The sequence below is a fragment of the Poromitra crassiceps genome, assembly GCF_964638095.1.
Source record: "Poromitra crassiceps genome assembly, contig: HAP1_SCAFFOLD_315, whole genome shotgun sequence".
In the NCBI taxonomy this organism is placed as follows: domain Eukaryota; kingdom Metazoa; phylum Chordata; class Actinopteri; order Beryciformes; family Melamphaidae; genus Poromitra; species Poromitra crassiceps.
In genome coordinates this window covers 2,938-30,064 of record NW_028152087.1, presented here as the reverse complement: position 1 = coordinate 30,064, position 27,127 = coordinate 2,938, and the positions used below count along the sequence as shown (strand labels likewise).

Genomic DNA, 27,127 nt, shown 5'->3' with positions numbered 1-27,127 from the left:
TTGTTATTTTATCATTTATTTGAGCATATTTCCCCTCAAACAGTGACGTTATGCTGCGAGTGAGAGCGGCCGTGTGCCAGTCTTGGAGGGGGTAGGTACTTCACATGAGCACACACGAGACTCCTTCACCTTTATGCTTGACTTTAACGTTACAAACGTCATTCAACGTCAACAGCAGTGTCTGTCTGCCAGGACTGTTGGTTTCTAATGATAGTTTAGTTAACCTGAGGAGGTGACACTCGTGACATTACAAGTCACGTTAGGCTGGAAATGTAATGTAACGTTAGGCGAATAGCACTGCTAATTTGGTGTGTACAAGTTATGTAACTACTAACTAATTACTCTTGAGCTAATGAGAGTGTTGCTTCAAAGCCTCATAACAATGACTCTTCTTCTGAGTTCTGATGAATATGGTCTAGCAATGCACTTCACGGAAGTTCGTGCAGGGCGCCTATGTTAAGTAGCCTACTACCATAGTCATTCAAGTGAAATGCTGAAAAAAGTAATATATTCGGTTTTCACAAGCATTTGAAGGCTGTCAGTCTCAGCAAAGAACGTGCATTAAGAAGTGACACTCAACGCATTTATTTAATCAAAAACATAGTTTGGAAACAGTCAAGACATAAAGGGGTGTATCTCACTCAATCTTTGGAGTACAAAGATCATTTTTATATTACCAGAAAGCTTAAATTCTTCTCTTTCCAACAGTGTATACAACTCCAAATGTGTTTTGGGGGCAATGTGATTTTGTCAGAGTGCAGGTCACATATGGTAAAAACAGCATCTAGTAAAATGCAAAAGTACCTCTGCTAGTTTAACAGTGAAGAAAAATATAAAAAATGTGCATACTATTCTAACTATTTACTTGTTTATTTATTCAATCTATGAAAGAATCCAAGCAGAAACATGTTGGCTAAAACTGAATTTCATTTATTAAATAACAAATACAGCACTTTGAAATCACTAGGCATCTCGTTCTCGCGCGTTCCGCGGGCTCGCTAGCCCGGAGGCTGCGCAGCCTCACCCACCCTGCACCTCGTCGAGCTGGCCCTGCAGTTGGCATACGCAGCTGGGTCGCTACGCGGCCTCGCCACCCTGCAGCTCGACCGCTGTGCGGGTTCCCTTGCTCTTATGACATCACTGATGATCACTGATGATGTCACAACTTCGCATCACTGATGTGATGCTCTTATGACATCACTGATGATGATTTTTTGACATCACTGATGAATGACATCACTGATGATGTCACAACTTCAAGGGAGGCTGATTTTAGGGGGCAATATGGTGGCGGTGCCACTAGCGCAGCACCTCTAGCTATAAGAGTGTCGTCTCTTTCCTTCCACGCTCTTTGGTCTCAGTCGCTTTGTATGAGCAAATCCACACTCACTAGTCTGCTACAGCTTTGCTTTTGCTGCAACACCTGTAAAAACCTTTGACAGCCCAGATTCTCCCAGATGACTTCCAGATGTTTGTTATCTTTCTCTCTTGGTGGACATGATAACAAAACAGCCATGCTGGCCTAGTTCGCCTATAAAGGAATCAAATGTTTTCTATGGCAACATAGTGTTGTTTCTTTATGCGTGTTCATCATTGATGTCTTGGCTTATGGGAGCCGACTTTGGTGCATAGATGCTTTTGCCAAACTGTCAAGAAAAGAGAACTTTAGGCTTTTAGGGCATGAAAAGACCTGCCTCTGGCACCAGCCAACCACTATCAACCCTGTGAACCTCAGTTTGGAAAGTTGAGACTGGATTAGTTAATCATATATGAAGGAGTGAGGTTCACCAGAGGTCTGCTGTGGTGAAATTTCCCACGAATGGGTTTTAGTTAGCAGAAGACACAAGGTCACATTAGGTTTCAAGGTTTCTTTATTAGTACCCGAGGGTAAAATAGTTATGCAGACGGGAAGTTCAGCTGTTCAGAAGATAAAAACAAAACATACGAAATCACAAGACATCAAACAAGCATCATTACAATAGAGCACATTAAAATACAGTAAGATCAAAGTAAAACCATGATAAAGTGCTTTGTGACAAGAGACTAAAGTGCTGAAAGACTAAAGTGTTTCTGCACATGCTTGTGCGCGCGCACACACACACACACACACACACACACACACATGTAGCTACTCATGTGACTGTGTCGTCTGCAAATGTAAGTAGTAGGGCTGTGAATCTTCACTGGCCTCACGATTCGATTCGATTACGATTCATCTGTCAACGATTCGATTCGATTCGATTAAACGATGCATCACGATGCATCGCGATGCATCTTAAATCGATGCATCACTTTTTCCGCAATACATGATTTATTTTTTCTCACTTTCTTTTTTCTCACTGTGTGGCTACTTTTAAAATAAAAGTGCATTTGGAATTGCATTGTATTATGATCCATAATTAAAATAAACAACTGCATGTACTTACATTCTATTTTATTTGATAATTTTTTTTTTTTTTTTTTTTTTTTTTTTTTTTTAATAATCGATTTTTGATATTTGTTAATCGATGCAGAATCGTGCACGTCCGCATCGCGATGCATCTTATAATCGATTATTTTTGACAGCCCTAGTAAGTAGGGTCCTGTTTGCGTGCTTACTCTGGCACATGTTTGTGTACAGGATATAGAGCAGAGCTGAGAGCACACAGCCTTGAGGTGAGCCGGCAGAGGAACGTAAAAAGTCAGATAAAAAGCCATTCACTTTGACTTGCTGTGATCTGTTTGTTAAAAAATCTAAAATCCAACCCACCAGATTGTGACTCAGGTTAAACTCCTCGATTAGCCTTGTGGCTAAGATATGGGGTTGGATGGTATTAAAAGCTGAGGAAAAGTCAACGAATAAAAGTCTGGCATGGGTTTTGTTTCCCTCAAGGTGTTTAAATAAAAGTTTAAAGAGGGTGGTTGAAGCGTCCACCACTCCTCTGTGTGCCCTGTATGCAAACTGCATAGGGTCGAGTGCATGCTCCGTTTCTCTTGTGAGCTGTACCTTGACAAGCCTTTCAAAGGATTTCATCACAAGAGAAGTGAGGGCGACTGGCCTTAGGTCGTTCAGAGCTTTGGGTCTGCTGCTTTTTGGAACAGGGATAATCACAGCCTGCTTCCACAGGCTAGGTGGTTCAGGTTGGTTGGCTCAGAGACAGGTTAAAAATATACGAAAAAATAAAACTGAATTGCCTTGCACAGGACTTGAGTAAAATGCCAGTGATATTGTCAGGGCCAGCCAAGGCTTTAGTTTGTTTTCAGCGAGAGGAAGGACTTTTCCACTTGTCTCTGCTCTAGGACAGAGTGTTGATCATCCTTTAGCTTATGACTCAGTTCCTCAATTTCATCTTTAAAATCATGCTGTTGATCAAATCTCTGATAAAAAGTATTAAGAGAGTTGGCAAATTCCCTAATTGACCTAAAGCCATCAATAGTGATGTTGGTTTTGCTCTTGCATTGCTGTATGCCTGCGATTGTTTTCATGCCAGACCAGGCTGAGGCAAGGTTCCTTTCGGCCAATTTACTCTCTATCTTAGTTTTATACTTTTGTTTAGCCCTTAGTATTTCAACTTTTACCTCCTTTTTGGCTGCTTCCATTTCAAGAGCCCCTCCTTGACTGAACAATTGCTTTTTCCTCTGTAGGCTAGATTTAACTGCTTTAGACATCCACGGTTTGTTATTGGGGTAAACCTTAATCGTTTTAGTACGAATGATCATGCTCTCGCAAAAAGTAACGTAGGAGCAGATTACATCAGATAGTTCATCAATGTCATTACAAGAGTTTGTAAACGTCTCCCAATTGGTGCAGTCAAAGCACCCCTGGAGACAAGCAGTGGAATCCTCTGACCAGATTTGGACTTCTTTGGTCTGGATTTTCTCTCTCCTTAAGACAGTTTTATATGTAGGGAGCAGCAGCACACAGTTGTGGTCGGCAGACCCTAAGGGGGGCAAGGGGATTGATTTATATGCTCCCTTTACTGTACATAACAGAGATCTAATATCTTATTCTGCCTGGTTGGACAGGTTACATATTGATCAAAGTTAGTCAGGGTCTTTTTCAGGGACACGTGATTAAAATCTCCAAGTATTAGATTTGGTGCTTCAGGTGAGATTGACTGTAGTTTTTGCACAGCATCAAATACAGTACTTGTGGCAGTGGCAGGATTAGCTTTTGGGTGGATATACACAACGGATAAGAATATTTGTGGAAATTCACGGGGTAGGTAAGATGGACGGAGCGACACCGACAGAAGTTCCACATCAGGTGTGCACAGTCTTTCTCTGATGGTTACAGAGCTGCAGTAGCGTTTGTTGACATAGAGGCACACGCCCCCTCCGCGGGATTTTCCTGTCGCCACTGCATCCCAATCTAGGCAAAATGGAATCCCAAATCCATCTATGGACAGATCGCTGTGCGGATCATTCTCGGTGAGCCAGGTCTCTGTGAAGGCCATGGCGCAACAATCTCTATAGTCCTGGAGGAAGCGAGCATTTCCTTGCAGCTCGTCAAGTTTATTTCGCAAGGACTGAACATTTCCCATAACCAGGGAGGGCAGAGGGCAGAGGGCAGAGGGAAACATAACCAGGGAGGGCAGAGGGCAGAGGGCAGAGGGCAGAGGGAAACATAACCAGGGAGGGCAGAGAGGGAAACATAACCAGGGAGGGCAGAGAGGGAAACATAACCAGGGAGGGCAGAGAGGGAAACATAACCAGGGAGGGCAGAGAGGGAAACATAACCAGGGAGGGCAGAGAGGGAAACATAACCAGGGAGGGCAGAGAGGGAAACATAACCAGGGAGGGCAGAGAGGGAAACATAACCAGGGAGGGCAGAGAGGGAAACATAACCAGGGAGGGCAGAGAGGGAAACATAACCAGGGAGGGCAGAGAGGGAAACATAACCAGGGAGGGCAGAGAGGGAAACATAACCAGGGAGGGCAGAGGGAAACATAACCAGGGAGGGCAGAGGGCAGAGGGCAGAGGGCAGAGGGAAACATAACCAGGGAGGGCAGAGGGCAGAGGGCAGAGGGCAGAGGGCAGAGGGCAGAGGGCAGAGAGGGAAACATAACCAGGGAGGGCAGAGAGGGAAACATAACCAGGGAGGGCAGAGAGGGAAACATAACCAGGGAGGGCAGAGAGGGAAACATAACCAGGGAGGGCAGAGAGGGAAACATAACCAGGGAGGGCAGAGGGAAACATAACCAGGGAGGGCAGAGGGCAGAGGGCAGAGGGCAGAGGGAAACATAACCAGGGAGGGCAGAGGGCAGAGGGCAGAGGGCAGAGGGCAGAGGGCAGAGGGCAGAGAGGGAAACATAACCAGGGAGGGCAGAGAGGGAAACATAACCAGGGAGGGCAGAGGGAAATGGGTGAGCTGCTGTTACAATAAAAGAATGAATTAAGTAACATTTGCAGCGCTGCAAAAGCCAAACCTTTCTTTCTCATGCAGCAGATCTACCTTCACATATTGGCCATTTTAGTTTTGAACAGTATCATGATGAACACATACATTTTTAGCATCAAAGCCCCTAATCCAGTGTTAGCGGCATGCTCTGCCCATTGGAGGACACAGGACCACCAGTCATTGGAGTATCATACCAGTATCATCATCATAGCAGTTATTACAAAAGCTACCTAAAATAGGCCTAACTGTGAGAATACCCACTGAATAATGTATTTGCTCATTTATAAGTTGACCGTTAGTTAAAAGATTAACGTGCGCCGGAAAGCTTATCTCGTATTACAGCTGCTGCAAGACTGCAAATGGATGATGGAAATGAACCGATTGTAAGTTGCATGATGGCACATGCCCAGCTGTGTGAGCTCCTGTCTATTCATTGAAAGAGTTCAACATCCTCTAGCCATGAACAAGACGTCCAAGTCTGTTCAAAGGTATCTGCTGACCTGGCCCAGACAATACACTGAGGGGAAATCATGTGTGTGTGTGTGTGTGTGTGTGTGTGTGTGTGTGTGTGTGTGTGTGTGTGTGTGTGTGTGTGTGTGTGTGTGTGTGTGTGTGTGTGTGTGTGTGTGTGTGTGTGTGTGTGTGTGTGTGTGTGTTTAAGGTTCAAAACCTTCCCTTGTGCAGCTGTTGAGGTGAAGAATGAGCCGATCCTGGGATTCACTGAGGGCAGTGCGGAGAGGAAAGAGCTGTTGAAGGTTAGGAGGCACAGACATGTCATCTCACAATCATTAATGTGTCAGTTATTATTACATACTAACTCTTTTCTCACTGGCATGTCACCTCACGGTCATTAATGTGTCAGTTATTACATACATACATACACTCTTTTCTCTTCAAGTTCAGCTTCATGCTCTGTGCCTACTGCCTGTGTCGTGTGTGTGTGTGTTTTCAGGCCTTGGACAGTCTGAAAGGAAAGACAGAGGAGATTCCCTGTGTGGTTGGAGACGAACATGTGTGGACCAAAGACATCAGATACCAGTTATGTGTGAGTGAAGCAAAGAGCTATAATAGTACTGTAATATAATAGTAATTACCGGTATACAACATGTAGTTCCGACCAAGCAATCTGATTGGTCAAGGACCGTTCTCAAATGAGCATAACAGCACACCTAGCCGTTCTCAAATCGTTCATTTGAGAACGGCCTCATCACTAAAATATCACTCCACCGGCCGGTCTGGTCAGCAGAGAACAGCAGCGGCCAAAATTCTGCAGGCAAGATGGCTGCCTATATAGCACTGTAACCTGACATAATTTCTAGCCCATAAACTAACTAATAACTTGGCCAATAACTATGTAACATACAAAATAAAACAAACAGTAATGTCTTCTTTTGATGTAGAATGCATAGGACATGTAACTGGTTCGTTAAACTCGCATTCCGGGAATAAGGTTAACGTAAGTGGCGCAAGACTCGGAGAGCCTGGTTCTCCTCGAACCCACTTGCTTAGCGCCAGAACACACAAGATTTGGTGGCTGAACACGCTAGGATTGGCCAACGCCAACTCCAGTGTCCAGAACTGTCAAATCAAATCATCGACAGACACGCTATGGCCCGCCTCTCAATCCTCTTTCATCTCAGACAGGCAGTATTATTTTCAGTCTGATACATCACCGTCCTAACCTGACGCTGCCAGATGAAACCAGCAGCTTGTTTGTTTATCTCTTCTTCCAACCATTCATCAACAGTAAGTCTGCCAAATAAATTAAAATTAACAACAAAACAATCCATTTAGCATCAACGCTGTAAGCTAGATGCTGCTTTCTGCACACGTGTTTGTTACAGTTAACTCATGTGATGAGCATATCAGCTGTTTGTTACAGTTAACTCATGTGATGAGCATATCAGCTGTTTGTTACAGTTAACTCATGTGATGATGAGCATATCAGCTGTTTGTTACAGTTAACTCATGTGATGATGAGCATATCAGCTGTTTGTTACAGTTAACTCATGTGATGAGCATATCAGCTGTTTGTTACAGTTAACTCATGTGATGATGAGCATATCAGCTGTTTGTTACAGTTAACTCATGTGATGATGAGCATATCAGCTGTTTGTTATAGTTAACTCATGTGATGAGCATATCAGCTGTTTGTTACAGTTAACTCATGTGATGAGCATATCAGCTGTTTGTTACAGTTAACTCATGTGATGAGCATATCAGCTGTTTGTTACAGTTAACTCATGTGATGATGAGCATATCAGCTGTTTGTTACAGTTAACTCATGTGATGATGAGCATATCAGCTGTTTGTTACAGTTAACTCATGTGATGATGAGCATATCAGCTGTTTGTTACAGTTAACTCATGTGATGAGCATATCAGCTGTTTGTTACAGTTAACTCATGTGATGAGCATATCAGCTGTTTGTTACAGTTAACTCATGTGATGAGCATATCAGCTGTTTGTTACAGTTAACTCATGTGATGAGCATATCAGCTGTTTGTTACAGTTAACTCATGTGATGATGAGCATATCAGCTGTTTGTTACAGTTAACTCATGTGATGAGCATATCAGCTGTTTGTTACAGTTAACTCATGTGATGATAAGCATATCAGCTGTTTGTTACAGTTAACTCATGTGATGATGAGCATATCAGCTGTTTGTTACAGTTAACTCATGTGATGATGAGCATATCAGCTGTTTGTTACAGTTAACTCATGTGATGAGCATATCAGCTGTTTGTTACAGTTAACTCATGTGATGATGAGCATATCAGCTGTTTGTTACAGTTAACTCATGTGATGAGCATATCAGCTGTTTGTTACAGTTAACTCATGTGATGAGCATATCAGCTGTTTGTTACAGTTAACTCATGTGATGATGAGCATATCAGCTGTTTGTTACAGTTAACTCATGTGATGAGCATATCAGCTGTTTGTTACAGTTAACTCATGTGATGAGCATATCAGCTGTTTGTTACAGTTAACTCATGTGATGAGCATATCAGCTGTTTGTTACAGTTAACTCATGTGATGATGAGCATATCAGCTGTTTGTTACAGTTAACTCATGTGATGATGAGCATATCAGCTGTTTGTTACAGTTAACTCATGTGATGATGAGCATATCAGCTGTTTGTTACAGTTAACTCATGTGATGAGCATATCAGCTGTTTGTTACAGTTAACTCATGTGATGAGCATATCAGCTGTTTGTTACAGTTAACTCATGTGATGATGAGCATATCAGCTGTTTGTTACAGTTAACTCATGTGATGAGCATATCAGCTGTTTGTTACAGTTAACTCATGTGATGATGAGCATATCAGCTGTTTGTTACAGTTAACTCATGTGATGAGCATATCGGCTGTTTGTTACAGTTAACTCATGTGATGATGAGCATATCAGCTGTTTGTTACAGTTAACTCATGTGATGATGAGCATATCAGCTGTTTGTTACAGTTAACTCATGTGATGATGAGCATATCAGCTGTTTGTTACAGTTAACTCATGTGATGATGAGCATATCAGCTGTTTGTTACAGTTAACTCATGTGATGAGCATATCAGCTGTTTGTTACAGTTAACTCATGTGATGAGCATATCAGCTGTTTGTTACAGTTAACTCATGTGATGAGCATATCAGCTGTTTGTTACAGTTAACTCATGTGATGATGAGCATATCAGCTGTTTGTTACAGTTAACTCATGTGATGATGAGCATATCAGCTGTTTGTTACAGTTAACTCATGTGATGATGAGCATATCAGCTGTTTGTTACAGTTAACTCATGTGATGAGCATATCAGCTGTTTGTTACAGTTAACTCATGTGATGAGCATATCAGCTGTTTGTTACAGTTAACTCATGTGATGATGAGCATATCAGCTGTTTGTTACAGTTAACTCATGTGATGATGAGCATATCAGCTGTTTGTTACAGTTAACTCATGTGATGAGCATATCAGCTGGCTGACGTCTGGCTGACTCAACGGGGACTATTTCTTGTCTCGGACTAACACACTCGGCAAAAAAATTGTTATTTTCAGAGCAAATGGCACCAAAATATGAACACCTTTTGTTTATAGCTTGTATTTTGTTTGTAACTGTTCGCAATATTACACTCGAGGGTGTACTTTACTGTGCTTATTGGCACTTCAGTGACGCGTACGGACCTCGGCTTGCGCCTCGTCCTGCTGCATCACTTTCGTGCCAATAAAGTACACCCTCTCGTGTAATATTGCTTAAATATACAACACTTAGTTCCAGTCAAACAATTTGATTGGGCAAGAGGCTGATGTTCAGTATAACAGCACTGTATGTATATCACTGCACTTCACAGCTGTTCTAATGTAACCTTGATTAGGCTGTGTTCACAGTGTTGTTCTGTGTGCACCTAGCATGGGTAGCGATATGGATACATTTGACCCTACAAGTAGTTAGCTTAGCAAGCTTGCAGTCGGGAAAGGTTACCTGTTGCTTGGCAACACTTGGTCACGTTAGTGCAATCCTAAGGGAACTGTTTCTGTTGGCGGAGACAAATAACAGAGAGAACTCATGAGTTGTCTCAAATTAATAAAACATATATTATTATTACTTGATGAATTGCTTTGTTTATACTGTGCAACTGTTCGATAAAAGCAATATCACACTCGGGGTCATTTATACTGGTAAACTTGCTGCGCCATGCACAGATATGTCAACTTAGAGACTGAACCTATCGCTGCCTGAATCATTATTCAAACATACTTTAAATGTACATGCATGTAAATGTACTGTGCTACTCTACTCTGTTTGCCCCAACGGTAGCTAAGAGTGAGAGACTTTCCAGCTGAATTGCAATAACCGTCATGCTGCTGTTATTAGCTGCTGTTATCAACTGTTCTTATCAGCTGTGTGTATCTTTTCTTGATAAGATTTGTGAGCTTCTGTCATTTAATAGCTGTCATTTACATGTACTTTCTTTCTTTTCAAAGCCCTTCAATCACTCGCATAAGGTGGCCAAGTTCTGCTATGCTGACAAGGTAATTTGGAGCATGACAGTTTTTTGTTTTTCTGTTTTCCCCCCTATTTTTCTCCCCAATTGTACTTGGCCAATGTCCCCCCCTGCTGCCCCGGTCGCTGCTCCACCCTCTGCCGATCTGGGGAGAGCCGAGACTAGCACCATGCTTCCTCCGAAACACGCGCAGTTGCCAGCTGCTTCTTTTCACCTGACAGTGAGGAGTTTCACCGGCAGGACGTAGCACGTGGGACGATCACATTATTCCCACCCTTCCCACCAGGCTCTCCGACCGACCAGAGGAGGCGCTAGTGCAGCAACCAGGACACACACCTCCAATCCGCCTTCCCACCCGCAGACACCAGCCAATCGTGCCTCTGTGGACGCCCGACCAAGCCGGAGGTAACACGGGGGTGCGAACCTGCGACCCTCGTGTTGGTAGGCAGGGAATCTATATTCTACACTACCCGGACGCCCTGCATGACAGTTTCTTAATATCTCAAATGTACCACACTATATATTTTTTTCTTTTGCTTTATTTTTTTAATGAAAACTTAAAGTGATAATCCAGAAGATTTCACTTTTCTTGTCCCTATGGCCATGAGCAGTAATTGCAGGTGAGAGCCACACAGTGTCGCATATCTGACGGGAAGGTTTTTTTTCTCTCCTTAACTCATTGAGTGCCATGGACGTCTTTCGACGTCCAATTAAATAGTGACGTAGAGTGCCAAGGACGTCTTTCGACGTCCAATGCGTTTTTTGACGGTGGGACGTCGATCAAAGCCTTCTGCATCTCCTGTACAAATATTGTAGCTATTGGAGGTCTATAACCTATTTTACAAACCCATTAGGTGGCGACAGTGCTCTCCAGATTAGAGACAGGTCCTGAGAAACAGGAGGAAAAAGCCGTGATCAAAGAGAAACCGATGCGTGCTGCAGCCAGAGCCATATAGATTGCTCTGTCTGGAGCTGACGTTGGCTGCGAACATGAGTCAATCCGCGCACACAACTGAGGCCCTCTGTCTCTGTCTGTCTGTCTGTATAGTTTCTCCACACGATTAGCCACCAGAAAAGCAGCACCCGACGCCAAACCATTCAGCAGTCCGGTTTGGCTCTTCCCTATCGCGCTGGGAGGCACACACAAACGGAGCACTCCGAAAATAGAGTGGGTGCGTGAGGCTGTGTAGTGTGGGGAGGAGTTTGCAGCTGAGGAGGGGAGGGGGGGAGAGGGGGGTGGGGCACGCAGGGCATCACACAAGTACACCACGTCACTACATCAGAAAATATTATCTTCAGACTCAGTGAATGTGCTTGAAATGCTGCATTTCACAAAAGGCGGAATAACTCAGCTTCTAATTTGAAAAGTGTCTTTTTGCTCAAAACAGCCTATCTTCTCCGGCTCATAACTAAAGAACGGAAAATGGGATCAATAAACTTTTTTTTGCTGATGATACAATAGAGCCAGTTCGTTCTTTGTGCGTGTTCGGTGTTTACATAGTAATATCACACAATATTCTGTGGGCCTCGAGAAATCACTGAAAACGCTCTGAAAACTCTGGCACTGGGAGCGTCCGTTCTCCAAAAGTGGCTTGCACTCAATGAGTTAATACATTCAAGTTTGCCAGTAGGGGCAGTAATGCAACACTTGGATGCCAACCGCCACACAACTCAAAAGAAGAAGTTGGTCAGCGGTGCGTTATTATGGATCCCACTGGAGATCGCTATGACACGTGGGCGGCTGCAGGCGCAGAGTGTGTGTGTGTGTGTGTGTGTGTGTGTGTGTGTGTGTGTGTGTGTGTGTGTGTGTGTGTGTGTGTGTGTGTGTGTGTGTGTGTGTGTGTGTGTGTGTGTGTGTGTGTGTGTGTGTGTGTGTGTGTGTGTGTGTGTGTGGGGGAGATTTCAGTTGTCAAAAGGGAACAAAAGGCTCGCTCCTGGCCAATCCCGGCACTTGACTGCTTGCTGCATAGGCTGCCGCAGGGTGTGTTCTGCCCAAATCTCCAGTGGGATCATAACGTGGAAACAACAGCAACTTGCTTCGACTCCGCCTACCCTCTCTGGAGGGTGCTGGGTGATGCGAAACCCGTCAAGAACTGTGCGCCACTTGCGATATCTTTTTGTTTTTTTTGTTTTGGGGGCGGGGAAAGTGTCGCCATAGACACAAGTTCATAAATGTTGCAATCAGTGTTGGGCAAGTTACTTTCAAAATGTAATATACTACATATTACTAGTTACTTTCATTTGAAAGTAATAAGTTACTTTACAATATTACTTTCTGTGTAGAGTAACTCGTTACTTATTTCACTACTTTTGCATTACTTTGACCAAAACAACAGCAGCAGCAGAATGACATTACCGCCCCAGAACCATCCCGAAAAATTATTTAAACCGCCTTGAAGTCATTGTAAACAGTCCAAAATTCTAAATGTTATTCTTTTCCTTTGTTATTGTCATCTATAGTGGTTATTTGCATAAAAACACAGTTTGATTAGGAAATGATTGTATCTTTTCTAAATATGTGCTTTGATTTAATAAAATGTAACTCAATTTGTAACTTGAGTTACTTGACAAAGTAACTGGTATAATATTACTGAAATCTTATAAGTAATAAGTTATATTACTGAGTTACTGCTAAAAGTAATATATTACATGTAATATGTTACTTTTGTAATGAGTTACCCCCAACACTGGTTGCAATACAGAGAGATGCAAGGGCTTTCATCAATGGGCCATAGGCTCAATCATCATTGTTAACTCCATTGGTGATATATAGTGACTTTACAGACATTTATGTACATGAAAATCTTCTGGATTATCACTTTAAATATGTATTTTGAGAAAAATGTGTCTTGTGCAGTAACAATTTGCAGTTTAGCTCATTTCACAAATCCAGAAAATAACTTTTTGAAGCCAGTTGTACCTAAAGCCTAAACTATGATGATTCTCTGTACTGTAAATCTGATTCACCATCACAGAAAATAATAATATACAAATTTCCCTTAGAAATCGAATGTACATTTGCTGGGATTTAGATTTACATGACAAATGCACCAAAGAATGCGTAGTCTTATAATAAGTGATTTCTTCGGGCTTGTATGTGATTGATGCAGGAGCTGCTCAACATGTATGTGATGTATGTGATTGATGCAGGAGCTGCTCAACAAAGCTATCTTGGCGTCTGTGGCAGCGCGGAGAGAGTGGGACCTGAAGCCCGTCCAGGACCGAGCCCAGGTTCTCTTCAAGGCAGCAGATGTCATCAGTGGGCCCAGGAGAGCGGAGATCCTGGCCAAGACCATGATTGGACAGGTAGAGTGATGCTCCTTCTGGTCCTGTGATGGAGGCTGCAGCCTGGGCAGGACACATCTGAATGGAGGAAGTGAATGAGTAATGCTCTCCACTCCTTCAGTAAATATCCCCAGGCTGGAACGTCTGGCTCGTGTAGATGTAAAAGCACTCCACTTTTCAATCGTCAATTAGACCGCTTCATGTCTGCATCTTTGGAACAGGGTAAAAACGACTGTAAATTGTTTCGTGTGTTTCAGTGTGCTCGTATGCGTGCGTGTGCATGATGAACATGCAGAGAGGGAGGGAGACCGAATGAGCCTGTGAAGAAAAAGTAATGTTTTACTATCAACCACAATGATTAATGCACTAATGTACCCGATCTGGAGGGAAACAACAACAACATGATTATCAGGCACTCCTCCACTGATGCCACCCCGTGAAACTTTTACTTGCATTTGCGCCGCCCACCCACATGGCATAGCACGTGTTAAAGGGCACTTGCAACATTTGTTTTAACCATTTAACTCATAGCATTAATCAGGTAATGTTGAAACGGTCGGTTATCGGTTAAACGGTTATTGGTCGACATCCCTACACTTCATACAAATCTGGGGGGGAAATATTGGAAGGGATGAAGAACGGAAGCTTGTTAAAATTGATCAGTGTCCCTCACTCTGGATGAGTTGAGTCCAAACACTAAAGAATTGAAGGAAATTCTGAATGTGGTTAATCAGACTTGTGTAGACTGCATTTATTTTAACACTCCATGCCTAGTTCAGTATGCCTAGTTCAGTATTTGGTTTTATTGATAGTTTTGTTTAATCCAATCCAATATGTGCTTCCCTCAGAGGGACACTATTTAATTATTGTTATTATTATTGTATTCCAGGGGAAGACGGTGGTCCAGGCGGAGATCGATGCTGCTCCAGAGCTGATTGACTTTTTCAGATTCAACGCTAAACATGCCATTGAGCTGGAGAAGCAGCAACCACTAGATGCTGAAGGCAGCACAAACACCATGCTCTACCGTGGCCTGGAGGTGAGAACATGTCAAAATACATCAATATATACCTTGCCCTGAACCGCCACTGTCATTTGTATCTGTTCCCTGTAACTGTTGCCTGTTACCTGTATCTGTTGCCTGTTTCTGTTCCCTGTTGCTTGTCTCTTGTTCTCTGTTAAGCGTCTTTGGGTCTGGAAAAGCGCCTTATAAAATAAATGAATTATTATATATATATATATATATATATATATATAGACAGCAAGACATGAAAACAGGCATAGGCAGGCATGCCTGTTTTCTATGTTTTGAAAATTGAAAAGGAGGTGAAGAGGGGGACTTCCATTCCTTCAGAATGAGTTTTATTGGCAACAATTGTCCCCAGTGTCAGAGACTGTTGCACAGTTGTAGGGAAGTTCAGAGAGGACTCAGAGCAGCCGAAGATGGCGAGTTCTGCCTCCGGTTGAAGGGTTATATTGTAGGCCTTAGAGTACCAGTCAAATATTTTGGCACAGAATCCTGTCAGTGAAGGGCAGAACCAGAAAGCATGAGACAGAGTGCCCTCTAACACCTGACACCTGTCACACAGTGGTGAGATGGAAGGGTAAGTGCACGTTCACACAATAGGCAGAGCATAGGCAGAACTGAAGCTTGAGGCAGGCTGACGCTTAACCGTTCACACAAGAAGCCTTCTCTTTTCCTCTCAGCGCCTCCTCGGCGCACCTTGAACCCGCCCACAACTCCCATTGAATTCATGCCTGGCAGCTTCAAGCTTCACGCGTCACGCCTGGAAAATAGGACTGAATCCTGAACGATCGCTTCAGCGCGGCTGGTGTGAACGCTCTCACCTGTTAACAAGGACGCCGAAATGAAACTGCGTGGTTTCAGCGTGACTTTGGCGTTGCTTCGGTTTACTGTGAACGGCCACTAAATCCTGTGCAACTGGATCAGCTGGTGTCTGCTATTAACTGAGCAGAGTTGTATCACAGACACCATATAATGTCAGATAAATCAATACCAGGTTCCCCTGCCACGCTTCTCTAATCCTCTCAGTAGAGGCCGTGCTGTGCTATCACTTTATTTAGTAAGAGGAGGTGTTATCTTAAACAAACCTTGTATTCTGTTATTTCACCCTTTCCCTCAGGGTTTTGTAGCAGCTGTCTCCCCTTTTAACTTCACTGCTATTGGTGGAAATCTGGCAGGTACCCCAGCTCTGATGGTAAGTGCAAGGACTGTGGATTGTTGTGTCTCTTGTCAACCGAGTACAAAATAGTTCATGGAAAGAGCAGGCCTAAAATCTTACACACCCATACTGCTCCTAATGTATGGTATGTGTTGTGATATAATCTGGAATGTCATTTGAAACAAAAGGTTGGTTCTTTTCTCTTCGTTTTTTTCACCTGACTTCCTGCTTGTGCTCCCATTGGTCAGGGTAATGTGGTGCTGTGGAAGCCTAGCGACACGGCCATGTCTGCAAGCTACGCCGTCTACAAAGTCCTGCGGGAGTGCGGCCTGCCGCCCAACATCATCCAGTTTGTGCCGGCTGATGGCCCGGTGTTTGGAGACACCGTCACCTCCTCTGAGCACCTAGCAGGCATCAACTTCACTGGCAGCGTCCCGTAAGAGAACGTTTCTTCTTCATACGTTTCAGGCTTTCATTCCAAATTTAGCAAAACTTGAATTTGCTATTTTAAGGCGTTGTAAAATAGTGGCATTGTAATGCAGTGTAATTTTGAAGTACTCAGTAATGAAGCAACATTTCCCCCCAAAATAGAAATATGGCATTTTGGAATAAATCCATTCATATCCAAATCAACTTAACACCCTGGTTAATGTTTTACGTTTCACCCTCTTGGCAAATGACCATTAGAAAAAATTAGAGAGTTGCAAGGGCCTCTTGTCCGAAACATCAGTGTTTAAAATAACCAATCTTATATCATTTGTGTTCTTTGATTCTGCTTAGTATTATTGATCATTCATCAGCCAGTTTGAGCCACACAATTTAGTGAAATGCATTCTTTCTTAACCTCCTTAAATTAGTAATTTACCATTTACAAATTACATTGTATCCATGTTTTTGTTTGATGTCTTCTCTGTAGGACCTTCAAGCGTCTATGGAAACAGGTGGCCCAGAACCTGGACATCTACAGGAACTTCCCTCGAGTGGCGGGAGGTGAGCACCACCAGTCGCCTCTGCAACACATGACACATGAACCTGTTTTCAAGCCAGGTCACGATTATCATGACCAAAATGATCTAATATGCTGCTTTAGTTTACGGTATATAAACTGTCAGGATAGTTTTGAACAACACAAATAAAAATCCAAATAAAAGCATCAAAAATAAATAATTTCAATTGAGTCTCAAATAAAGTGCTACTGGTGTGCATCCACTTAACCTCAGCCAGTAAAACATTTATTATAGGACTTCCTCCTCTTGTGGAAAATAAAACTGATCGTAAGTTATCGCACTGGTCAGTGTCATGGAAATTACTTGCGGTGTCATGGTTTATATTAGCTATATTGTCCCATCCCTATTGTCAACAAAGAGCCGGTGGTGATAAAAGACTACATGCACAATTAATCTTGAACCTAGTAAGTATTACTTGTGCAACATCTCAACCAATTGGAGGTCTTTGTCAGGCAAAATTATTGCTATTGCATCATGATGAGATCTGGTTGAAGCTTTGCATGGGAACCAGATTTAGTGTCTGAAGACAAGCCACTGCACAATGGTCTCTCCCTTAAAGGTGCAGTGAACTGACATAACTGTATTAATATAAATACAGTACATCAATAGATAAAAGATATAAAAAAGACAAACTGACATAACTGTATTTGCACTCTTCAGTCATGTTTTGTGTTTCTCATTAAACATGGCTTGTCCCACTTTTCAGAGTGCGGTGGGAAGAACTTCCACTTTGTGCACAAGTCTGCAGACGTTGAGAGTGTGGTGAACGGGACCATCCGCTCAGCGTTTGAGTACGGGGGTCAGAAGTGCTCCGCCTGCTCCAGGATGTACGTACCAGACACCCTGTGGCCTCACATCAAACAGCAGCTCCTCGCCATCCACAAGAACATCAGAGTGGGAGATGTAAGTAGAGCACGCACGCACGCACGCACACACACACACACACACACACACACACACACACACACACACACACACACACACACACACACACACACACACACACACACACACACACACACACACACACACACACACACACACACACACACACACACACACACACTGCCCTCGAGCCAGAAAACCTGCTTTCCAACTACTTGTTATATGACAGCATTTCTGTCATTTGTCATTCAGGTCCTTAAAGGGATAGTTCAGTTTGTTTGAAGTGGGGTCCTATGAGGTACTCTCATACAGTCAGTGTACTGGGTAAAGCACTCTGGATGCATCACGCACTGAGATAGGAGAACTGCACTCCTGCTGCAGCAGGCATAGAGAGCTGTTTGCTGAGTGTGAAGGGGGCCATGAGCAAAAATGTAGAAAACAACAGAAAAAATCCATAAAATGCTTCCATACTGCTCACCTGGCTTAATCCAAGTCTCCACAAGCCCTGAGATGCCAAGTTGACTTGAAAAGATGTCATGTACACCCAGTGGTGATTCTACAGTCTGTTGGGGCCCTAGGCAAAAATTCCAAGGGGCCCCTTCCAACCAGCGTTCTTTCACTTTCAATTCAAGAGAAAGTACATGAATCATGCCAGTTTGACAGGAAGGATTCACATATGTTCTCTTGAATTGAAAGTGAAAGTGAATGACCGTGAATCATTCTCTTGAATGTATGTTTCACTTTCAATTCAAGCGAATGTACATGAACCATACAAGTATGACGGGAATGACATGGGGCCTCTTTAGGGAGGTTTCAATGTCATTGCAAATCGTCCATTGGTTGTTTATGGGGAGGAAGTTGCAGTCACTGCTGTGGCTGCGCCTCTGTGTACACCCTGTTTTTAGCTGAAATCGTCACTGGAGCTAGCAGCTGAAAGTACAACAACTAGGGTACAACCTTGCTACAGTGATGATTTCAGCTAAAAACAGGGTGTAAATGACATCTTTTCAAGTCAACTTGGCATCTCAGGGCTTGTGGAGACTTGGATTAAGCCAGGTGAGCAGTATGGAATCATTTTATGTATTTTTCTTTTTGCTCATGGCCCCCTTCACACTTCTCCTATCTCGGTGCACGATGCGTCCAGAGTGCTTTACCCAGTACACTGACTGTATGAGAGTACCTCATAGGACCCCACTTCAAAGAAACTGAACTATCCCTTTAAGTCATTTTGAAGTTAAAGCTGCATTCAGTGATGTGTTTGTGTTCAAATAAGTGTTAAATGGCTCTATATTCTGACAGCAATCACTCAAATAGAGTGTTTGGTCAGTAACTTGGAACCCCCAACCCCGCGCTATGCTCTATCTCTCTCCTGTAGTCCTGCATGCAGGGCGGACGTATCTCCACAACTGTAACTCATAGAGACTCATGGGAAATACAGGCCTTTACAGGCATCATGATCTGACCTTCCGTTTCCCAGAAAATGTCAACTGTTGACATTTTCTGGGAAAGGGAAGGTCAAATCGCGATGCCTGCACAAAACCATATGTATTTTTTCACCCCGAATCCAACGCCACCACCCTTGAGTCTCTACGAGTTACGGTTGTGGAGATACGTCTGCCCTGCCTGCTGGACTACAGGAGAGAGATAGAGGACAGCGGGGGGTTGGGGGTTCCAAGTTAAGGTGCTGACAGGGTTCTGCGCACCCTCGACTTGGAGCCTTGCCGCCGACTAGCGGCGACAGCGAGACTGTGCATACTCGAACGTAACTTGGCGCGTTGGCTGCGGTACACATCCAAAACACTAGGTGGCTTGTGGTACACTTATGTCTCTTACATATGACGTGATCGTGTCGTTTACCAAGAACTTACAATCATGTCGGTGGGGGGACATTTTATTGTCCCTCCATTTCAAAACTCATTCCGGTGAGCCTGCAGAAGGCTTTGCTAGATGAGGGACAAGCACTGTTAAATGAGGAAATGGCATTTCCTCATTCCTCACAACAAGTACTTCAGCAGATATGTGCTGACCATGGCTGTATTAAAAGAACTGGATAGGGACGTGCCACGCCCACCCATGCATTCGGACTGAGGTTGCTCACTGGCGCATGAAGCCATCATTGGGGCTTTTTCTTCCTGGTTTTACTTCCTGACAATGCAGCCCAAGGCGAAGTGCGCATGTGTGCCATGACATATTCCATGACGTCTCCCACCCCTCCCACCCATGGATTGTATTACAAGAAGAAAATACACCCGTATACGGCTCTTAGTGGCTTCTGAAGAAGAAATGCCCCATAAAAAAATAGTTGATAATTAAAAGAGTCGTTTTATACTTTGAGTGACACCCGGAAAAAATTCCCCTGGGTTTAACAGCTGCCGGGGTCCCCATGCAAGTGGATGGGAATTTTCCTTTCTGGGCTGCATGGCGTCACGTGACTTGCAATACAGAGCTTCGCCACCATGTTCAAATGGCTTCACAGCCCAGCGCTATTCCTGGGGGCTTGGTGCTGACATGTGCAAGGCAATGGCCAATCACAGCTCTCGTGCTGGTCACGTCACGTCCGCGTTGACGCCGCGGAGTCACATTTTCAAGGAGCTGCATGCACCCTCCACCGAGCTGCGCCGATAGGACGCCCAGCTGCGGCGACCCCCTCGGCACAGTCAGCGCCGGCGATTTCCCGTGAGCATAATTTGCGCTTTAGTGACCAAACACTCTATTTCAGTGATTGCTGTCAGAATATAGAGCCATTTAACACTTATTTTAACACAAAAGCATTGCTGAATGCAGCTTTAACTGCTAACCCTCACATGTCACAAAGACGCATGCTTGGTGAAGAAACGTCTGAAGATTCAACATTATCATGTTTTTTTCTAGGCAAATCTGCTATACATTCTGAGATTATCTGTATGATAGCTAAAACGAGAAAGACTTAAAATGAAGAAATATTCTTCAATTTTGTGATGATCTTTCTGTCTTTTTCATCAGCCTGTGGAAGACTTTAGCACCTTTTTCTCAGCTGTCATTGATGACAAGGTAGAGTATTCACCCTATCATTTATAGTTGCCAGCGGTTACTTCCAGTGAAGGTTATTATGTCTTCAAACATTCACGATTTGTTTATTATTGTTGTTGTTATTAATTCAACATAATGACAGTAAACCCTTCCTGTTCCTTTTCCTGTAGTCTTTTAGTCGCATCAAGAAGTGGCTTGATCATGCCAAATCTTCCCCCAAGTTGACTGTCATCGCTGGGGGCAATTGTGATGACAAGAAAGGCTATTTTGTGGAACCTACCATCATTGAAACCAAAGACCCACAGGACGCTATCATGAATGAGGTAAAAATTCTGAGATTTTCCAAGAATTTGTGGTTGCAGTGGAGGAGGATGGGAGTCAATTCAGTGCTGTAACTTGGTGTCAGTGTCAGAAACTGCTTATAAAAGCTCTGAATTTGATATTTATGTCTTAATTTATGGAACAATGTTGTACTGTAGAAATTGTGCTATATTTGTTATTTAGGTATAAACAGGTATGCCCAGATGACTATTTTCATTGTCTTTACTGTTCTTTTTCTAGCAGCAAGGGTACTTGTACAGCACTGGTTAGGCATTGGCTGAATAATGTAGAAACAAACAGCACTGGTTAGGCATTGGCTGAATAATGTAGAAACAAACAGCACTGGTTAGGCATTGGCTGAATAATGTAGAAACAAACAGCACTGGTTAGCCATTGGCTGAATAATGTAGAAACAAACAGCACTGGTTAGCCATTGGCTGAATAATGTAGAAACAAACATTGAGGGTATTAGATAACAAGGCATTATGTCTTCTTAGCCTCAGAATAACTGCATGGATTACCTGCAAAAACATGTCAAATGTGCCTCTGTCAAACATCACTGGTGTTTGGATTACTAAACTGTCAAACAGTCACTGGTGTCTGGATTACTAAACTGTCAAACATCACTGGTGTCTGGATTACTAAGCTGGCTCAAAGTCATGAGAACACAGCACCACATTCACATTATGTATGGGATTATGATTACGTCGGTCATAGTGAAATGTCTCCCTTCATCTTTATTTACTCCATAAATGAATATGAGTCTTGTGTCCAATAGGATATTTATTGAAATATTGGTACACATGTATTTCAAGCCAACTTTGGATGGAAAATATTATCCTTACAGTGATACTGATTTGCATCTGTCAAACAAAACATGAATATTAGGGGTAGGAATAAGATTCAGACAAACATAAAAAAAACATTTCAGAAGATATTTCATTACACTTTTTAAACTGAGTCTATCCTGCTTTGCATCATACATTTGCAAAGGATGTCAGACACATGTATTCTTCAGGTTACCTGAAGGCCTCCCTTTCTAAAGGATGTCAGACACATGTATTCTTCAGGTTACCTGAAGGCCTCTCTTTCTAAAGGATGTCAGACACATGTATTCTTCAGGTTACCTGAAGGCCTCTCTTTCTAAAGGATGTCAGACACATGTATTCTTCAGGTTACCTGAAGGCCTCTCTTTCTAAAGGATGTCAGACACATGTATTCTTCAGGTTACCTGAAGGCCTCTCTTTCTAAAGGATGTCAGACACATGTATTCTTCAGGTTACCTGAAGGCCTCTCTTTCTAAAGGATGTCAGACACATGTATTCTTCAGGTTACCTGAAGGCCTCTCTTTCTAAAGGATGTCAGACACATGTATTCTTCAGGTTACCTGAAGGCCTCTCTTTCTCCGTTTCATCTTTGTAATTCCTTGGTGCTCAGAGCTTCCTTGCCTGTCCACTTTGTGACATCTAGTTTGTTTTCTGCAGGAAATCTTCGGGCCTGTTCTGTCTGTATACGTTTACCCTGAGAACAACTACAAAGAGGTGCTGCACCTGATAGACAACACATCGCCTTATGCCCTGACGGGGGCAGTGTATGCTCAGGACAAGTAAGACGCAACCATCAACCAATTTGCTCATTTGATATGTAGATTTCCCATTTTTGCTTTCTTCTTCTGCTCTCTCTCTCTCTCTCTCTCTCTCTCTCTCTCTCTCTCTCTCTCTCTCTCTCTCCTCTCCGATTTCATTTTGCCCTGTTTTTATTCCCCACTTTGTAAAGCACGTTCAAACTTGTTTTGTATTTAAAGTGTTATATAAATCAGTTGATATTGACATTTCTAAACAGATTTGCTACAATATTAGGATGACATGTTTCTCAACCGATTTGCTCACATAAGCCCACAATTATTATGAATACTGTTGTTCGATCCTAACAAGAACATTATGGTACTATACTATGAACTTTTCCATCATGATGGATATTTAGTATTTTCTACTGTGAGCTTTCCTATTTGATAGTATGTATGTACTGTGTTGCACACTTTCAAATATCATAAATTGATAAGAGTTTAATTTGTTCCAGGAATGTTATCGATGAGGCAGCCAAGGCCTTGAGAAATGCTGCAGGGAACTACTATGTGAACGACAAATCCACCGGCTCCATTGTTGCTCAGCAGCCATTTGGGGGCGCCAGAGCCTCTGGTAAGGATGCTTACTTGTTACATTGATGAGGGAACCGTACATTTTAGAGGACATGTCAACAGAAAGAGCACTGCTGTTTTCTCCAGTTACACTTCACCTCTGTGACGGTACAGTCAGCTTTGTCTTTAGGGAAGGCAAATTTGATTTAGTCTGCACAAGAAACACTTTCCCAAATTTCACTTGTGTTTGTTCCAGATAACATCGGGAACAGTTGCTTTATCCTTCTTTTCTTTTTGTAGAACATTTGATTTGTTGGCCGTTTTTAGGGTTTATTTCAACTAAACTGTGGGGCAGCTGTGGATCAGGAGGGTCGTCCACTAATCACGTCGATGGTTCGATCCCCGGCTCCTCCAGTCTGCAGGTCGAGGTGTCGTTGTGCAAGACACTGAACCCCAAATTGCTCCCGATGGCTGTGCCAGCACCCTGCGTGGCAGCTGGTCGCCTTCGGTGTGTGAATGGGTGAATGTAGGCACATTGTAAAGCGCTATGGTTAAAAGCGCTATATAAATGCAGTCCATTTGCCATAACTAAAGTCTGTTTCAAAACCAGAGCAGTGTGAAAGAAAAGTATAAAATATGTATAAATATACACTTGGTGATCACAAACAACATTCTAGTACATACACGTAGGGGCCACCCGCCCTCAGCTTGCGCCCTGGGTACTCAGTACCCCCATTCCCCCCACCACAGCACCCAAGCCTGGCGTGCATTACACAGAGCAGAGAGCTACTGATGAAAATATGATTATTAGCGCTATCAAGGTGGTGCCCAAAATATATAATTTAAATCAGGGATCATGTGTCCCACACGAGTCAATGAATGTGGAGATGTGTTTGGAATGTCCACAGAGATGTTTGCTATAGATGGAACAAAAGTCAAGTGGAGGCCGGGTGTCCCAGAGTCTTCTTGTGCATAGGGACATAATTCCTAGCTACACCTCTGCTGCCTGGATCACATGTTCACCGCCCAGCTGGACTATTGATCCGCCAAAAAGCACACATTCATTATATACTGTTAGATAAAAGCATCCTGGGGCACCCGGGTAGTGCAGTGGTAGGTTCCCTGCCTACCAACACGAGGGTTGCTTCCTGTGTCCATACAGTCACAATTGGCCGTGTCTGTGGGTGGGAAGCCGGATTAAGGGTACCGTATCAGTTCTGCTCGCTGCATTAGTGCCTCCTGGTCTTTCGGGGCGCCTGTTCGGAGGGGAACTGGGGGGAGTAGTGTGATCCTCCCACGCGCTACGTCCTGCCGGTAAAACGCCTCGCTGTCAGGTGAAAAGAAGCGGCCGGCACATGTATCGGAGGAAGCATGTGCTAGTCTACAACTCTCCCCAGATCGGCTGAGGGGGCCGAGCAATGACCGGGATGGCAGGGGGGATTGACCAAGTGCAATGCCATTCTCCAAAATGATGTATTTAAGTGGCATCTTCTTTGACTGATTATCAACAATGGACTGGATGGATGGACTGCATTTATATAGCGCTTTTATCCAAAGCACTTTACAATGTGCCTACATTCACCCATTCACACACAGAGGGCGGCCAGCTGCCACGCAGGGTGCTGGCACAGCCATTGGGAGCAATTTGGGGTTCAGTGTCTTGCCCAAGGACACTTCGACATGCGGACTGGAGGAGCCGGGGATCGAACCACCGACCTTCTGGTTAGTGGACGACGTGCTCTACCTCCTGAGCCACAGCCGTCCCAACAACTAAACTGAACCTTCTTCTTTTCCAAGGAACCAATGACAAACCCGGTGGTCGGCACTACGTTCTGAGATGGACATCGCCACAGGTCGTCAAGGAGACCCATGTCCCCCTCACAGGATGGAAGTACCCCTACATGGGCTGAGCTGTGTCCCTCCAGCCCGGGCCCTCCGTCAGATCATTCTCCACACTACACACAGGCCATCTCCTTGTCCAGTTTAGTCATACCCCCTCCCCTCCTAACCCCTAACCCCTAACTCCTAACCCTAACCCCCTCCCCTCCCCCTGAAATAGCCTTGCACTGAATCTAGACATGAAAAAGAATGTCATTTTGGAGATTGGGAGCAGCACAACAGCGCCCCTTGGTGACACTATAGGCAGAATCAACAGCTGGCCCAGGATTCTTGTCTCAAGAAGGACGCTTTGATGTACCTGCATAGCTATTCTGAGAGTTTGGCTGCTGGTACTTTCCCAGTTGAAACACCCTGAGGTATTCTCTCTCTCGTTATGTTGTCCAACAATGGAGCTTTTATTAGGGGCATTGTTTCCCAAATATAATTTGTTGTTTTATTAGCTGAATCCAATTGAAAGGTTATATTAGGTCAAAGAATAACCTAGAACATGGAAAGTATTAATGTGAGTATGTTATATACTGTATCTTATCTCTAAGCACACACAAATGATTTTATCTGTCAAAGTAAGAGCCATTAACATCTGATTCGGGTTCTTGTAATGATTCACATATTTTCTAATTATATTTTTGCTGCTATTACTTTTAAGATATTTGTGTGTAAAAGAGGAAACATGCAGAATTGGTTGACTTACAGTGAAACGTTACAGTGAAATTCCTATTCCCCCGACTTTCTTAAGCTTAATTTATACTTATAAAGTGTCGCTCAGCACATGGTCGCAGATGAAAAAGAAAGTGTCGCTCATGGTGTTGCATTTATACTTGAACCGAGACGTTCGCCTCGGTTCAACGGTGACACTCGAACGCTATAGTGCAGACAGCCAAGGCAAGAGAGGGAATGGAATGCACAGTGAAACCACCTCGGAGGCAAGATGTAACGTACTTGGCTGCAGCCGCATATAAACAGCACACAACCACACAACTCACCACCTCTCTCTCTGGGAAATTGGTCACAACGTTCTTTGTGATTTTCACGAAGTCATACATCAAGGACAGGCTGATAAAAATAGCGGGGACACGTTCATTCATTTCAATCGAGCGAAAACTAGTGGGTGGACCCCAACCAAAACAAGGAAGCGCGTGCCGTCTATATAGCCAATCAGACTTGCACGATACTATGACGTAGTCAGCGACACTAGACATTTCACCAGGTAGCAGACGCTGCTCGCCGACACTTGAAAGTATCGAAAGTGTCAGCAGACGAAGCATAAATTGGGCTTTAGAGTGTTGCTTACATGACAGCAGACAGCCTGTTTCAGTGAAACAAAGCGTTTGTTCAAAGGTATTTTCAAATAATTCAAGGAGTTATTTCAATCCTCTTGGAGTAGCAAATGAATGGAGGTTACTAACTGGACAGTTCAGAATTTGTCTGATAAATTGTCACAGACAAGAACCAAATTTGCCCTAATGCTGTATGTACTGTGACTTTTCAGAATTGATCCTATACTACAAGCAGATTAAAGCAAACGCATGTAATTATGAGCAAATACAATTAGATTTTAGTCTGCTGTGAAACTAGCTCGGAGGCTTTGCGCAGATAACCTTCCTCACTAAAACATACTTTATGACTGATTACTGTTTACAAAAAATCAAAAAAACACGCTCAACTCAACTCAACTAATAACTGGGTGCTAAATCCTACAATGAATGTCAAGAATATTATATAATATATATTATTCTTGATTACTGTTTACCTCATAATCCATACAGTCATTGCACTTGTGAAATGTTTAAACAACATTTTGCACTTTTAAAGTGCTGATTATGTTCACAGTGATTTAGCCTGTATCATAAATGTGTTTAGGGGGGGTATTATTATAATTTCTAAAAAGTATTTTTGTATTTTAATCTTTTGCCGTCCGAAAACAAATTAAATTGATTTACTATCTTCAGAATGTGCCTGCATTAGTAACACACTGTAAATGTACTTAGATACTGTAACACATTTTTGACAATAAATATTAAATTATTAT

General features: G+C 43.2%; 1 protein-coding gene across 1 annotated transcript; it reads left to right on the top strand.

Annotated features, from left to right (window-relative positions):
* Positions 1–25,186, top strand: LOC310771033 (delta-1-pyrroline-5-carboxylate dehydrogenase, mitochondrial). Its single transcript, XM_083663713.1, has 15 exons — positions 1–91; positions 6,042–6,135; positions 6,333–6,425; positions 10,353–10,400; positions 13,523–13,678; positions 14,547–14,696; positions 15,802–15,876; positions 16,089–16,276; positions 16,757–16,830; positions 17,554–17,750; positions 20,715–20,762; positions 20,912–21,064; positions 22,547–22,668; positions 23,142–23,260; positions 24,997–25,186. Exons 1-15 carry the CDS (start codon positions 51–53, stop codon positions 25,107–25,109), a joined length of 1,671 nt encoding a protein of 556 aa, XP_083519839.1. The 5' UTR covers positions 1–50; the 3' UTR covers positions 25,110–25,186.
* The last annotated feature ends 1,941 nt before the right edge of the window (positions 25,187–27,127 follow it).

Excerpts from the sequence above, each read along its gene's own strand:
- LOC310771033 (XM_083663713.1), top strand. The coding sequence starts at position 51 with ATGCTGCGAGTGAGAGCGGCCGTGTGCCAGTCTTGGAGGGG. Across the intron at positions 17,751-20,714 it reads AGAACATCAGAGTGGGAGAT|CCTGTGGAAGACTTTAGCAC; the intron begins GTAAGTAGAGCA and ends CTTTTTCATCAG. Across the intron at positions 22,669-23,141 it reads GCAGTGTATGCTCAGGACAA|GAATGTTATCGATGAGGCAG; the intron begins GTAAGACGCAAC and ends AATTTGTTCCAG.